The 16,274-nt window shown below is 46.2% G+C and overlaps 1 protein-coding gene across 3 annotated transcripts in view; it reads left to right on the top strand.

Annotated features, from left to right (window-relative positions):
- The window catches only part of hes1 (hes family bHLH transcription factor 1), a 37,778-nt gene extending 23,942 nt beyond the window's left edge, over positions 1 to 13,836 (top strand). For all 3 annotated transcript variants that reach the window (XM_085927930.1, XM_085927932.1, XM_085927931.1), the window contains exons 3-6: positions 12,395 to 12,502; positions 12,603 to 12,698; positions 12,808 to 12,895; positions 13,021 to 13,836. In XM_085927930.1, the coding sequence (XP_085784056.1) occupies positions 12,395 to 12,502; positions 12,603 to 12,698; positions 12,808 to 12,895; positions 13,021 to 13,553 (825 nt within the window). In that variant the 3' untranslated portion in view covers positions 13,554 to 13,836. The remainder of the gene's footprint in view (positions 1 to 12,394; positions 12,503 to 12,602; positions 12,699 to 12,807; positions 12,896 to 13,020) is intronic.
- Positions 13,837 to 16,274: the final 2,438 nt, after the last annotated feature.

Raw genomic sequence — 16,274 nt, 5'->3', positions numbered from 1 at the left:
TCTGAAATTTGTTAAATGTGCAACTCACAAGATAGTGGTTATGTTGTTCAAAAGTACGTAAATATTGGAATACAGTAATAAATATGTTCCAGGATTCTAGGCATGTTCTTCATTTACTGGTCTGAGTTGAGCAATGTTTCATCTCTTTTTCCAGATAACATTGCATTTGAGCCTGGGGTGCTTGCATTGAAATGACTCAGGTTCATACATTTTTTAGACCGTTAATGTCAATCAAAATTTACCTTTGAGCACAGTCCGCAAGTCATATTCTGATCGCATGGGAATAAAAGAGATAAAGGGGCCTGTATCTCTCTCAATGGAAGTAAATATTTAGCTTGTGGGCAGGGATGAGGTTGGATGTCTTAGTATAGTAAATTCTTGAGGATTTGCTGCTTGCAGTGAGTGAACATGTTGAACATGTCAGCATGTTTTCTGTGGACATACTTAAGGCTTATATAAGCAAGGTCAGGATGTCGTGACCTCTGAGTAACCTTAATTTTGTTTACTTGTACCACCTTGAAGGATTTGCTTTTTACCATGGAACCTTAAAATTTGAATATCTCAAACCGACCAAAACATATAGAGAAAATATTAACTTTGCGTAAAATCATCATGCATGATGTCTTGCAACAATTCACTAAACTTGAAAGAATTCAACATTCCTCTCTTGTCTTACATACATTTTATTCAGCTTGAAAGTGATTTTGAACAGGGAAAGGTGGGATAAAGTTCTATGTGTAAGTTCAATTGTAATTGACAAATTCATTTGACCCTGTTATGATCTTGCAAGCTTTAAATGACACCAACATTTTTGTGGGTCACTGGAATCTGCAGTCATGCTAAAACAGAACTTTCGTACACATTAATCATTTCATCAGTATACAATTCCAACAAGCCTCCACAAGTTGCCAGACTTTATTAGCAACATCAGTTTTTTTTTTTCTCCCGTCTACAAAAAATTCCTCCAAGTATTAATAATGTAGCCTATTACAGTTCGTTGTCGGTTTGAGTGGGTGGTCCAGATGGCAGACCGGAGCATTCTGTAGGATGGATGATGTCATAAACAAAGACAAGACAGGAAGTGATGACATGCACCCTAATGCACGGCTGTCCACGGTCAGCGGGGGTGACGCTGGTCACAGAGGGCGTGTTTGTGTCTGAATGTTTATATGTGTGGGGAGGGTGCTCCTACGTGCCAGTGGGGTCCTGTTTGCATCTGTGAAGAGGCCCAGAGAGGCAAGATCTTATCTGGCGCGTGCCTGTGCCGCTCTTTCCCACACTCTGCATGCTTCACTGCCAGGCGGGGGGGCCGAGGGATGGAGGGAGGGAGACTTATGATTATGGGTCCTGTCCTGTCAACTTTACGCTGTTTTGACTGCCATGACATAATGTGCTTCAATACAGTGACCCCCTACCTCCACGCTCACACACACTCTTGCTTTCAGCCCCCCCCCCCCTTTCTTCAAAGGTTCCGCACAGCAACAAGGGCCCCCTTTTCTGTGAATGTGGCATATTTGGCTTTTCATCAGTGCCCCCCCCCTTTTTTTTTTTCTTCTTTTGCTTAAAAGCTAACTGAACTCTCCCCTTTCGACTGTTTTTCACTTTGATTGTGCCCCCCTCTCACTCCTCATCCCCACCCAATTCCCTAAATCCCCTGCTACTACCATCTTAGTCTGCTTTCCTTCTCACGAATTAGAAGTGGTGGAACCTTGAAGCACATATTGCATAGATTAAATGATGGCATTGTCCTTGTCTGAGTGTCTATCACAATCATACTGCCTGTATATTAATATTAGTACCTTTCCAGAACTAGATACTTGTAACAAGTTTAGCTTGAGTTTTGACTATATCTATTTCGGCACCTAGAGACTGATATGATAGGTGCAATTTTGTTTCAAATTTTAAAATGTACGTTATTGCTTCAAAATAGGATATGCCATTTTCGTGTAACCCCCCCCCCCCCCCCCCTTTCAGCCTCAGACACATTCAAATTGACTTCAATATGGCATATTCAGTATATTTGTCAGTGGGAGATCCAAAGTCAAATGAGTCCAACAATTAGGAATGAACCTTATTTTAACATGGACATCATCACTATCTCTATCCACTGTGCACAAACTTAGTATGCAGTGTGCATGCGTGCAGTTGATGGCCTGGTTGCCTAATAAGGTTTTTGGGTAAGCTACTGGACTTACAGTGTGGATAAAAAGTCAAACTCAAAAGTTAAGTGCTAGGTTTTGTGATGAAAAAAAAAAATCTATCTTTTCGAACTTTTTTCCAGCGTTCATGTAACGTATTACTTGGACAACTCATTTTAGTGAAAAAAATAATAATTTTGTCACAAAATCCTGGTGGATAGGCGAGTGTTTACATTTTATACTCGCTGTTGGTGATTTAAAAAAAAAAGATCAAATGTCAAGTTTTAGGAAGTCTTACAGAGTAAAATCTTGCAATCTGGTATGTGTTCATATGTATTTTGAAAGCGCCCCCACAACAGGAAACAAATCGATGCGTCCTCCACGAGCAAGCTCCCAGCCCCGGCTGCTACTATCTGAGAATGAGAGGCGGGAGGATGCGAGTGCAGTCAGGAGCGTGCATAGAAGAATGGAAGGAATGAGTATGTAGCAATGGGAGCAATGAGTTAGAGGAGCTGATAGGAGACAGAATAAGCCCAGGCTAGCTGATTCACTCTCTCTGCACCTTTCCTCCCTTCCTCAGAGACAGATAGATGCTCTCTCTCCTTCCCCTGACTGCACACAAAACACACCCATGAGCACACTCCTCTCCGCTTTCTGCCAAAGCCTCTTGTGGCCCCGTTCATCTGCGTGGGGGGCCCCGCAGGCAGTCTGGGCCCTTACGTGCCCTCGCTTTACACACACGCACGCACACACACATTTCCACACAGGAGCTGATGTGCAAGACACGCTCTGATCCTTGCATGCTGATGATGAAAGACAGGCAGCCGGGGCTCCTCGTCTCAGTGCCAGAGGGTAACACCTCCGAGAAGCCCGTTCATTCATAACCCTCTCCTCCATCTTCATCACAATTTGAATGTCATCAGTATTTTTTGGGGGTTCCTGCATGATAGTTTCAATTTTTTTAGCTGAGGTCACCAATCAGTGTTGACAATTTTAGCACTTTGCACGGAGACAAGTAGGAAGTTGTTCGGCATTGCTGAGTGTGCTGCGGTACTTCGTGTTTTTACCTGCATAGCCCCCAGCCTCACACCTGGCTTGGCAGAAGTTGTGGTCCCACCCTTTTCTCGACTGGTTCCTCCGTTCTCCTTGTCCGCCTCCTTACACTCATTAACAGGAAGGCTGGTGCGAGACCCTTTTCGGGCTTTGCACATGAACAGTACTCGCTGTGTCTCACCTGTGTGTCTGGTGAAGGCATGAATTTGTTTTTGCAAGGGAGCGAGAAACCCAATTGCTTCCTCACCCAAGCCTTGCACATCTGGCCCAAGATCACGTAGTGTCTGTCTCAGTCACTCAGGCCAGCCTGCCGAGAGCTTCCTCTTAAGCTCCTCTCTAGCGCGAATTATAAACTGGCGCTTTGTGTGCCAGTTGTGCCTTCCACAGGACAATTAACATTTCTCAGAATTTTTTTTTTAATGGAAAAGAAGTCATCTCTGGTTTGATCACCACTGAATTTGAGCATGCACGAATGAAGTGAAAGGGAGAGAGTAAGTTGAAGGGGCTTGTGTGGAAAATATCCATGCTTACAACATGGCTGGGCCCGGCCTTGCCCTTTGCCTCCTACGTTGCTTTGAGATGTCTCCACTTCAGCATCCCATTGAGCCCAAGGCAAATCCTTTCAAGTTGCTACCGATGTGCTTGCAACAAGGGGCTTTATTTCGAGATAAATAGAGCAGTGAAGTGGCTCATTTGACAGATGTTGTTATCCCAACATCATCTGATAGGCTATTGTTTAATCCTGTTAAGTCACCTTGCTTCAGGACACGGGAGCAACTTCCTCAGTGACGCCCTTTCTTTGAACCCTCAACCCCCTCGGTGTAGATTGAGGAGTTCCATATGTTCCCCGCGTACACATTTTATCAGTAATAATGGCGCTATCATAAACCTTTGCACTGCCGTTGTGGAATAGGAAGTGTCGGCTACCTGTGTGCAGCTATATCGATACGTAAGATTTTCACATTTTAATGTCTTTAATTTTTCAATGAGTTTCAAAAGAGTTAAAAAAACATTTTCCACCCACAATCCATGTTACATGTGCCACAGGCTGAATAACAGAATACAAATAAGCAGAGGGCTAAGTAGAGCAAGGATGTGTAGCGCCTCCGTCTATAGGAATCACTTAGAATTCTAAACATGTCCTTGGCAAACTGCTGACAAAATAACGTCTAAGAAAATGCTTGTGAACAAACAGTGGTCATTCTTGTGCAACCTTTTGTGCTGTAAATATTTAAGAGGAAAAACAATGGTGATCAATGTTTGGAGTTGAAACAGGCAGTTTAATGGTGAAGTTGTTCACTCATGTTTTGTAAATTTATGGATCAGGAAATAATAATGTCTTAAAAAAAAAGAAATCTTGACACAATTATTTAACTGTACTTCACGTCACTTTGCTTGTGTCTAAATTTGCTCTTTTCCAATATGAATTCAATTGAAGGAGTTGTACGTCGTAACACGTAACAAACCCACCAGGTATGTTTCAAGGAACTTTCTCATAAACCCAGCCTACTATGTTACCGTGTTAGGGGTTGATGGCAGAAAGCGAAACTGATTGCTGAAATCGCACGAGGCTGAGACATTACGCAAATGTGACGCCCAGTCTTCTGGCAGTGAATGTTCACGCTTCTCCTGGATGAAAGGCGAACAATGGAGTCTGGGATGGGTGTGGCTGTACAAGGAGACAGGGACTTAAATTGACTATGGTTTGTTGGGGGGTGTAGCAAAGTGAAACCTGCCATGCCCAGGTGATGAGGTCATACCGGTGTGTGAGTGTATGTGTGAATTTGAGAAAGGGATTCAATTCCCAGTCCCTCATGGCTCCATCAGTGTAGTTATGTCATGGGAAAGGATTACAAAAGCAGTCCCAGTTGTGTGCAGACGTTCTCGATTTCCTTGTCAAAACCTAAGGTGCGCGTTAAAGCCTGGGTTTTGAAATGTGCTCTCAAAATAAAGCATGTGATATTACCACAGTCCAAAAAAATAGTCTCCCACTCGTACAAGATGTAAATCATGACTATCCTTTGATGTTCTTCCCATCCATTCCTCTCGACCTCCCGCTCGTCTTCATTACTTATCGTCACTCGTAACCGTAAACATTGGGAGCCGAACCCCGCTGCTGTCCCGTACCAAAACGGGGCCCCTCGTCGCGGCGCGTTGAAAGCAGAATCGACTCGGGGAAGCCGAGAGCAATGAAAGGAGGGCGCTAACTGCTGGGGGATAAATGCATTCCTCCTACTGCTGCTGCCACCCCTGCTGGCTGGTGGCAGTGCAGGGGAGCTCGCAGCGAGGAGCTTTGTTGCAGCAAAGCGGGTGGCTGAGTATTCCTGAGCTCGCTCAGATCTCACAGGCAGTGAGCAGCACTTGACCTTTGCGGCGCTAAAGGAATATGACAGCCGTGAAAGCGACTGAGAGAATAGCGAGAGGGCAAACCAAGGGGTGTGAGAGACTAAAGACAAAAGCCAGCCAAAGTGCAGGCTGCCACCAAAACAGTTAGTTTGCAATCAGTCAGTCAGTCAACCCCCCCCCCTCTTTCTCTCTCTCTCCTGTCAGGACAGTTTGATTTTCACTTTTCAAATAAGGCGTCTATTTTTGGCCTGATAACAGGGCAGGCTAAATTGAAATTGGCAGCTCGACATTTTACAAATAATAGTCATCTTTGCTGGAGATCAAGTGAACAGCCCCTTCTTTCACTTTGCTTGAGCCCCCACCCTATTGCTCCTGTCGAAGACGAGAAAGAAGGAAATGAGCGAGCGAAGCAGAGAGAAAAAGGGCTAATCTTTGTGACAATTGGAGGAGGCTGAGAAGGCAAAAAAGGTCCCAAATTTAAGGGGGGGGCGGGGGGGGGGGGCTGTGCAGGCGGACTAGTACAACAAGAAAAAAAATAGTAATGTCCCAGTGATCAGGAGGAGGCCTTGAGGGGTGGTGGAATGGGGGTGTGCCAGAGAGGTGAGGATAGAAAGACAAAAGGAGGGAAGGAGGGAATTTCTTTAATGTTTCTGGCAGCCGACCAGCTGAGGTCTCAAGGTTATCCTGGCTTTGCAAACTCCCACGGGAAAGGTGGAGTGCTGAGGGCCACAATCGCGGGGGGGAGTGGGGGCGCACTTGATGAGGGCTGGAGGTGAAAGAGAGGAGGGAGAGATCTCCAGGAAAGAGGCTAATGCTCAGAGGGAGGGTAATCCTCAGGCCCTCTCTTCTGATAAGGTTGGCCTTGGCCCAGGTAGGAGGAAGAAAAAAGACTCCGGGGCCTCCCAGGGCTTCCTCGCAGACTGCGGCGCCCGGTGCCAGTTTAGCACAGAAGGACGACTCTGTGAATTATTGTTCAAGCAATTAGTTGGCTCACACTTCACTGATATCCGTAATACCTCACATGTTGACTTGTGTCTTAGCATTCTTTCCTCCGGGGAGGTCAGAGGTCAGGGCCGGTCGCTGTATACAACAGCTGCTGATGTAGTTTGACTTCCACATCTTGCTTAAAGACACTTTTCAAGCCTAATTATATGTTGCCGTGTTGATTTATTCATGAAGGGTGTCAAAATGTAGGCTTTCCTTTCTTGTCTGGAGTCGTACCGGGAAGTACAACCACAAACGGTTCTGTGGCACTGGTTTGGGGTCATTGGAATCATTTATCCCTACACCACAATTGTTTACGTCACAAAAGTGACTCGACACTTTTTAAGTTGTTTTAACTTTTCAGGCACAATTCATGTCTTTGTACTTCAAGGAACCACTGCAGATCTTCTCTGCATTTTTTTTTGTTGAATACATCCAGGTGCTCATTCAGCATACATTGTTTTGACACTGCTGCAATATTTGATAAGAGGAGGTGAGAGGAAAAAGTCTTTCTTTTTCAGGCCTGTATTCAAAATCATCACCTCTATGCAAATGCGACCCTCATTGTGACATGATTAATTTGTGTATTATGAATGGTTTTGGAATAGGGGGGGGGGGGGGGGGGCATTGAGTGCATAGGAAAGGGATCGACATTGATGCTTTGAATATTTGTTGACACTAAACGATCGCTATGAGAGATGATTCACGGCATCAAGCTGTGTGTGTGTGTGTGTGTGTGTGTGTGTGTGTGTGTGTGTGCGCGTGTGCGTGTGCGTGTGCGCGTGCATGCACTGGCCTGTCTATGCAATAAGGTTTCATGCACCTCTAATTCAAATATTCCCGTGCTCGCTGAGAGTGCCCAAACCACATTGAGATGATTTAACTGTTACACACTCTAACCTGGTGATGAGCGTGGAACAATAGCGCGGAACAATAATGAAACGCGGCATGGATCCAGCATTTCAATTTCAAACAGTCTTACTAATTTACTCAAGTCAACCTTTGATTAATTACAAGTCCTAACCACTACTGTTAACTGTTTTATAATATGACCTTAACTCGCACATGTGCAGTGCAGCTTGTGCTCTGAATGCAAGTTGAAGTGGAATTTGTCTTCTCTCATTTGTTTTGGACTAAGTCCTAGACAAAACACACACAACACATAAGCAAATGTGCAGTTAATCAATGCTCATGAACTGAGTTCCTGCTGAGTTCCTGGGTGATGTCAAACAAGACGTGATTCAAATTACGATTGCCGGTAATGACTTCAGGGGTCTTTGAATTGAGAGAGAAAAAATCTACTGTAATAAGAACTATATTTCATTGATATGGCGTCCCGAATGCATCACTGTTAACCTTTCCGGGTGGTTAGCTTGCATTTGCATGAGTGCCCCCCCCCCTCCTCCTTCACTACCTGCAGCACCAGCTCCAGCCATATTCCCAGTATACTCCAGCCTTAGGCATCCTACCCACAGACCCAGGCCAGCTCGTTGGTCCACTCCCCGACCGCTTCCTCTCCATCGCTGCTGGGTTTGACTCACCGTGACCCTTAACCTCCAGTGTTACGCTACCTCCCCCACACATGCAAATGCCGCTCATCTCCTCCGTGAGGCATCGGAGAAAAGGCCAGCCTCTGATGGAGCTGGCGGGAAGGAAGAGAGATGTAGGAGTGACGTGGATGGAGGAAAGCAGAGTGAAGTGTTGTGGGGGGGCTGAGCAAGAGGAAAAACAAAGGAGAGGGGAGAGAGCGAGCGAGCGAGAGAGAGAGAGACAGAGAGAGAGAGAGCCCTCAAGGAAGTACAAGCATCAGTGGCGGCCGCTTGGGGAGCCTCGGGCCTCCAGCCCAGCGTTCAGGCCTTAAAACATTTTTCTCTGTTTTAGCCAGCCAAATAGACCCTGGCTCTGCTGACTGCAAGGCTTGCAGTGACCCTCGCTGATCTCACTTTGTGGAGAAAGCTATCATGAGTGCGTTCACTTTGCTTGTTGTTTTCCTTGCTTGGAGGCTGCTCCGGGCAACCTCTGTTTGTGCGTGCACGAGGAGAGGTAAGCGCTGTGTGCAGTTGTATCTGGAGAGCTTCCAATACAACCCCCCCCCCCCCCCCCCTTCTGTTCTCGCTGCTCCGAGGATCTGTCAGTTCTCCTCTTGTCTATCTCTTTGTCGCTGCTTTCATCCTGCTCTCCGAGCCTTGGCTGGCCTCGCTAACAGCGGCAGAGCACAGGTCCTACTCCACTCCCACTAATAACACACAATCAAGCCGTGCTGGGATGTTGTGTACGAACACACACACACACACACACAGTTCACACTCGGTGTACACCAACGCATATGCTATTTTCTCTAGCCCAAATTCACTATCGACGTTCTCTGCTTTCAGAATTGAAGATGGAATGCAGTAGACCCTCAGTGTCGTACAAACGGGGGATACAAAAGACGTATTTAAACTTGGAATTTAAAACCTGAGAATCACGAGGCGTCACTTCAGTGAACATCTAAATCGGGTGCTAGCACAGAAAAGGGATTGTGAACAAGTTTGCGTGCGGGGAGGACGTTTTATGTCACTTTACACGAATTTTCTTTTATCGTAAAGGACTCGTGTTTACATTTGTATGCCAGTACGAATTGTTAATACGACTTAAAACATTGCCTGTAGGGTTTTGAATGATGATATGTTTGAGCATAGAATTGATACATTAGTTAAATCTATTTTTCGTCTTAACTTTGTGATCAATTCACAAAATCCTGACCTCTTCTACTGGCATGTCCGATTCCCACTCTTTCCATATGATGGTGAAGGCTGTTACCTGTTACTACGAGATGGCTGCCATCTCGTAGTAACAGGTAACACTTGAGGGCACAGGCAACAGCCAGGTGCAGCCTGAAAAACTTCAGAAGGGGGCGGGCTTACGTAGTTCACCGCCGGAGACCTTTTTTTGCAACCTGAGCGTGAGAAAGTCGTTCAGGCGGAGAGTGTCTCGGAACGTGCGCTCCGTCTGATCCACATAGTTTCTTTTGTTTTGAGGGCCTTGCTCAACCTTTGTGCAGGTGTGCAGCCTCCGACAATGAGACCTGCTGATGATGTGTTTGACAGAGGCGGCATTGTTTTGCATGAAACATGCGTTTGCTTTACAGACGCTTTGGACATCTGTACATTACACTTATGAACACTAATTTATTTGTGTCATTTTGTTTTCAATTCTGCAAATCCTAATTATTCTCTTAAGTGCACCATTATGCCAAAACATTCATGTGGGCAGCAGAGAGCTACTGAAAGACATTGGCTGTAACTAAGAGCATGAAGAGGCAGAAACGGTCCTACAATTCTCAAGTCATTCCCGTGGAGTAGATCGTAGATACCAGCAAATACATTTTTGTTGTATCCACTGTTTGCATACAGTATTTCTTTGCTTTGAGTGTGTTGACATAGCAGTACTTGAGTTTTCAACCATAACGTCTATGCTCATTTCTGGGTGTTTTGCATTATATGTTTGTTCGATTAAATTCTATGTTGTGGATGTTTATTTAGCTGTTTCAATATACATTGTTTAGTTTTACAGTCAACATCAACTAGGAGTGACAAACAGTTTGAAGCAAGCACCCTCTTTTCGGGAGAAATGTGTAAGTGAAAGTCTTTTTGTTCCCTCAAAGTGGTGTTGTACAGTAGTGTCTCATTTCTTCACAGTGAGAGGAGAGAGAACATGGAGGTGCTATGGAATGTTTTGTGTTTATTTAATAGGTTGAAATGTGTGAGAGCTATAAAGCTATTTTTAAAATCCCATCTATTCAGTTTTGTGGTATATGTTGGAGTGTACATTGTGAGTGATATTGCATGTTTTGGTATGGATAGGAATGTGAGGAAAAGCAAGCAGGGTCAGTATTGCCGATACCGAAACCAATACTCATTACATTTACACTGAGGGGGGGCGGGCTTCGCTTCATTGGATTTACTCAATTGAGACAATTGTGCATGGGTTGGACATGATAGCAATATGTTAGACTATTAATCTTCAAATGAGGTTGATAGCTATTAACGTCATTGGAATATTTTTTAGGACAAGAGTAGTTGAATACATGCAATCAATAGTTTTTTTTTAATATCTTAGTACATTGCCATTTTCAAATTTCACTTTCCAAGTATTCCCCTAGCTTTAATTGTTTGGAATGATTATTCCTTCAATGTTTTGTGTGGTAGAAAAAGGAGCGAAAATTCACCCTATTGGCTGTGCGAAGTTTTCATTTGTCTCTCCCCCTCCCTGACTGAGCCTCAGCCGCGTGCGCCTGCCGATCAAATCGGCACGGCAGCGGGTTGGCCGTCGGCGACGCCCCGCGGACGGAGGCGGCAAGCCGGCGAGAGGCGCGCCTTCCCCTCGGTCGCCTGCGCGCCACGCGTCGCGGTCTCTGCGGCGACTGGACGTGTGCTGAGGAAAAAAAAAAGAGTGCAGAGAAATCTGACGAGCGTCATTTCAAAATTTCAAATACAGATTGCAATCTTGCATTTGTAACCCTGAGAAAGCCCGACTACTTGCAGCCGCAATAAAGATAAGCAAATGGAATTATTAGGAAACCTGGCTACGGGGGTGGCTGCGTGGTGGCCACACGGGCGGGGAGGAAGGCGGCATCTGCGAGCAACAAATCTCTCTGCTTGCTCTGGCTCGCATTCCGATAAGGAAGCCCGGGTCCAGCTCGCTCGGGAGGCGTGGTTTTCCCAGGCTTTTAAAACAGCAGCTGCTATTTACCTTCCCCTCTAATGTAAACCACCGCAGCCGACGCCGCCACCGCTGCTGCCTCAGCCACGCACCACACACCCTCCTCTCCTCACCTCACCCCCCCCCCCACACCCTCACCTCCCTTTCCGCGTCTATTGCCCGTCGGCCAAATCTCCACGCACCGTGCTCGTAAAAACAGCCTGGCACGTGCTCTACATGCACGACTCCACGCGTGATTAAATGACAAACATCTGTACAGGCAAGCGCACATAAGAGTGCACGCTTGATTTAATTCCAGTCTAATGACAGGAATAAAGACGCACTTGTTGTGGAGACCTGCTGATGTGGTTGCAAGTTGAATTCTGCACCTAAAGAAGTATTCTTTTTATTTAGGGACATTCTACACATCCTCCTGTTTTGTCATGTTGGCTTTTGATTGTATTTATAATGTATGTCATACCTGATGTCTTCGTCTTGAGATGAAAGTTTGTGAAACTCTCAGGGAGAGAAACATAAATTAGATGGATGGCTAGATGAATAGATGAACGTTTAGAATAAAGTACTTTAAAATGAATAGCCAGTTTATTTTTAATCCCTTATACGCAAAATCAGGTTTAGTGGAACGTGCCAGCGTGTTTTTCTAATGTCAAGCCCAGTTAAGACAGCGTGGGTGCGTTCATATCGCGTGTACGTGTGCCGTAATTATTTATCTTGGCGCCCCGGGAGCGAAAGGGTGCCTCGCCGCTCGCGCCTGCTCCCGGTGCGGGTGCCCGCCGTGTGATGATTGAAGACTGGAAGGCAGTTTCCCGGCTGCGCCCTCAGCCCGGGCGGCGCGCCATTGGCCGCCAGCTGCGGCCCGACACGCAGCCAATGGAAGGGCGCCGACCACGAGCCGTCCTCCCCCGGGCCGCGTGCGCCTCGTCCTGATTGGTGGGAAGTTAGTGTGGGAAAGAAAGTTTGGGAAGTTTCACACGAGCCGTTCGCGTGCGGGGCAAGATATAAATACACGCCACACGCAGACGCGCCGGCACACACAGACGCACACGCAGCGGCACGTCGCCCTCTCGGATTCTAACTTGGTGCACTGACGCAGGACTTTTTTTCATCATCTTTGCATCGGTGGACCATATTTTGCTGCATTTTGAGGGATAATTGATTTTGCCGTTAAGATGCCTGCCGACATGATGGAAAAATCGTCCTCGTCTCTGGTCGCTGCGACCCCAGCAAGCATGAACTCGACCCCCGATAAACCCAAAACAGCCTCCGAGCATAGAAAGGTGAGTTTATCAACATGGACCACTTCTATATGAAGAAACTTACTGCGCCTTTTACGCATACGTTGATATTTATTAACACCCCACTCGTTATTTCTTAAAGTCTTCCAAGCCAATTATGGAGAAGCGGAGAAGAGCCAGGATCAATGAGAGTTTGGGCCAGCTTAAAACTCTCATCTTGGACGCGCTCAAGAAAGATGTACGTATACTTTCACGCTCTTGGGGTCCAGTTGGAGGGGGGGGAAAAATCCCCAAAAGCGGATACAAATGTGGAGGTGGTCGCCTAACTGTGCGTTCCTCCTGTACAGAGCTCCAGACATTCCAAATTGGAGAAAGCAGACATCCTGGAGATGACTGTGAAACATCTCCGGAACCTCCAGAGAGCTCAAATGACCGGTAAGTTTCGTTTCCACAGAGGACGCATGACTATATAATCAACCACACATTTCGCAATTAATAAAATAATACTAAAATTGGAATCTTACGTTAATTGGCGTCGTTTTTGTTGTTTGTTTTTGCAGCTGTGCTCAATACCGATCCCACCGTGTTAGGAAAGTATCGCGCAGGTTTCAGCGAGTGCATGAACGAAGTGACCCGCTTTCTGTCCACCTGCGAGGGCGTCAACACTGAGGTCCGAACGCGGCTCCTCGGCCACCTCGCCAGCTGCATGACGCAGATCAATGCCATGAACTATCCCAGCCAGCACCAGATCCCCCCGGCGGCCGGGCCAACGCACCCCTCGTTTGGTCAGCCCATGGTGCAGATCCCCGGGTCTGCCCCGCAGGTGCTACCCATGAGCGGAGTGCCTTGTAAAGGAGCTCCCTCTCCGGCCACTTTACCCAACTCGGACGCCACCAAAGTGTACGGCGGCTTCCAGATTGTGCCTGCAACGGACGGACAGTTTGCCTTCCTCATACCCAACGCGGCGTTTGCCCCGAACGGCCCCGTCATTCCCGTCTACGCCAATAGCCCCGGGACGCCGGTTCCGGTGCCGGCTGCCGTCTCTCCCGCAGCCCCATCGGGAAACACGGACTCGGTGTGGCGACCATGGTGAACACAGTCAAGGAACGTAAAGACTCTCAAATGACACTTGCTAGTTCTTCATGTTGCTCAATGTTAGAATTTTTTTTTTTTATCAAATGGAAAAAGAGTATGCACTATATTTGTACAGCTAACAAAGCGAGTAAAGTTCATATTGAAATAAGATTTGTATTGTGGAAGTCCGTTCACTGCTTTTTTTTTTTTTTTTTTAAATATATAAGTATATACAGTTGTCTTTCCTACTTTTTTGAAGCCAAAGATGCTTAACGCGCTTATACAGTTCTTCGTTTTGGAAGACAAATAAATTTGTTACTTCACACCTTTGTTGGTTTTTCAAGTTTTTTTTTAATTTCAAGTTGAACAACAGTATGATAGTTCGCTTGGAGCTTGAGGAAATGTTAATTTTGGTCAAATACTTGCAAAAAACCAAGCGTGGAACAAAACAAAACTTGTTTAGCGCAAAATATTTCAGAGGTAAAGTTTTATCTTAAGAACCAAACGGATGTTGACAGACATACAATATTTTTCAACTGCGGCAGACCAATTTAGCAACTCATCCAAAAAGCAAAAGTGTTTGAAGTTAAACGATCAGCGCTCTTGACTGTGGGCCAGGTTCACACCTAAGGTGTCTTTCAGTGGTCACGTACGCCATCTAGCAGCACAAAGGCGCACTGCACTCTGGTTCCTGCAATATGGTCTCGTCAGCTTCAAACGTGTGCCTACAAAGATGTGGCTCTGATTAAGGCGTGCTCAATAAGGTCATTATGCTTCACTTTATGTCATTTGTAGCATGCAGTCTCATTTTATTGCAGTTTTTTAAAATATTTTATTTAACAGGGTTATTTAGCGGCGAGCGCATCTGCCTTTCTGAAATTTGGGTGTTTGAATCTGGACTCCAGCAGATAGTTGGGAGTTTGCATCCTCTCCTCATGGTTCTCTGGCTCCCTCACACTTTCCAAAAACCTGCGTCTTAGTTTCAATGGAGACTCTAAATTGTTCATAGTTGAATGTGAGTGATGAATGGATTTAAAGCCACTGAACCAACCACACTTAATGTAAATGTTCCACTCTGGGTAAGTGTTTTGATATGACGATATTTGGCTGTCACGCTAACATGATGTCATTGTTTTCCACTTCATGTTGAGTTCTTAGTCACTTGAGTTTTTTTGTGCGTTTGAATGTTTCCACAATAAAGAGCAAAATAGGTTGCTTAGTGGACTGGTTGTTAGCATGTCTTCCTCACAGTTATGAGCTTCAGGGTCCAATCTTAGACACTAAATTAACTAAACACTCTGTCCATAGGTTTGAATATGAGTGTGAATAATTGTTTGTCTTAAAGTGCTTGTTTGGCTGCTGATCAGTCCTGAGTGTGCTCCGGCTCCATCTGAAATCTTAATAAAGGCGTTGATATTTCATAAGCATGGCCATTGCCCTGTGACATGTAAAAACATTTTGCTGTCGTGGTCATATGACATCATTATTTTCATTGCATGGTGATGGAGATCAATTGGCGAGTAATATTATTGAAGCATCTTATGTGAATATATATGGAAAACACACTACACTTTTGTCTGTGTGTGGTATTCATTTAAAAGAACAGTGAATAGCTGTAGAGAAGCTGACCTTGGTGCTGAATGCCAAATTGTAGCACTTTTGGGACATTTCACTAATCCACACAAATGTGAAGGCAGACAGAAGCATTATATTACGATGGATATCCTATTAGAAAGGCATTCTTCAGCCTTCATGGTGCCTGACAGCATCCTAACATAGTGTCCCGTGTATTTAATCAGAGCCGTGACTGCAGTGTGATGCCAGGAGGTTTTGTGTTTAACATCCAGCCATGTGGTAGCGCTCTACTTTGCCCAGGTGTGGGTGCCCCCTCCAGCTATCCCAGTGCGGCCCTTCTTCTTTGAAGGCTGTTTGTGCGTAGCGTTCAGGTGGTTGCAATTATCAACGCGCTAAGAGGCACAAAGTGTGGATAAGTGCCATCATTTTAAATTTCCATCACACCTTTATGCAGGGGGGGGGGGCATGTATCCCTATTTGATTGTAGCCATGTGTATGTGCTGGTGTCTTGTGTTGCATTTGAGGACGTGCCTGGCCAAAGGGCACAGTGAGCAAGCTGAGTGTGTGTGTTGGAGGGTGGGGGGGGTTCAAGGAAAGGCCTACTGCATAGGATAGAAATGGACCTCATGTGAAGGAGAGCATCCCCACGCAAAAGACTGACTCTCTCACACACACATACATATTCAAAGCCATTCCCAGAGCGGTCCAGCTGCACTCGAACGCAGCGTCGGGCTTCCTGCCCCAAGAGCCCCGGAGCCACAGCTGGACACGGGACGTCTGGGAGGCACGTGGTGTGACCCGGACAACACCCAGCTGCTGGATCCCTGATCCCACCCGCCTCCCTCAACATCTTCATGATTCCTTCCCGTCCGCAGAACAGCTTTACGAGCCTCTCCAATTACCCGGCGCAGTGGCCGAGCTGCCGCACTGACCGCACACATGTCACAACACGACCGGGGGGGGGGGGGGTTAGCCGCCATGCGTGTCCATTAACTTTTCCCACACTCCGCGTGCGTGCAGGGAGCAAAGGGAGAGAGAGAAAGAGAGAGAGAGAGAGAGAGGTGGGGGTAGTTACTCCTCTGCTTCCTCTTTGGCTGCTAAGTGCTACCATATGGTCCTCTCCCTCTCTCTCTCGCTAAGTCATGGTTAGGCTCCCTCTCTCGCT

Source organism: Syngnathus leptorhynchus, chromosome 13 (assembly GCF_054491065.1).
Source record: "Syngnathus leptorhynchus isolate UIUO chromosome 13, UIUO_Slep, whole genome shotgun sequence".
Taxonomy (NCBI): Eukaryota; Metazoa; Chordata; class Actinopteri; order Syngnathiformes; family Syngnathidae; genus Syngnathus; species Syngnathus leptorhynchus.
The sequence above is the reverse complement of the archived record's forward strand: the minus strand, read 5'-3'. Positions and strand labels throughout refer to the sequence as shown.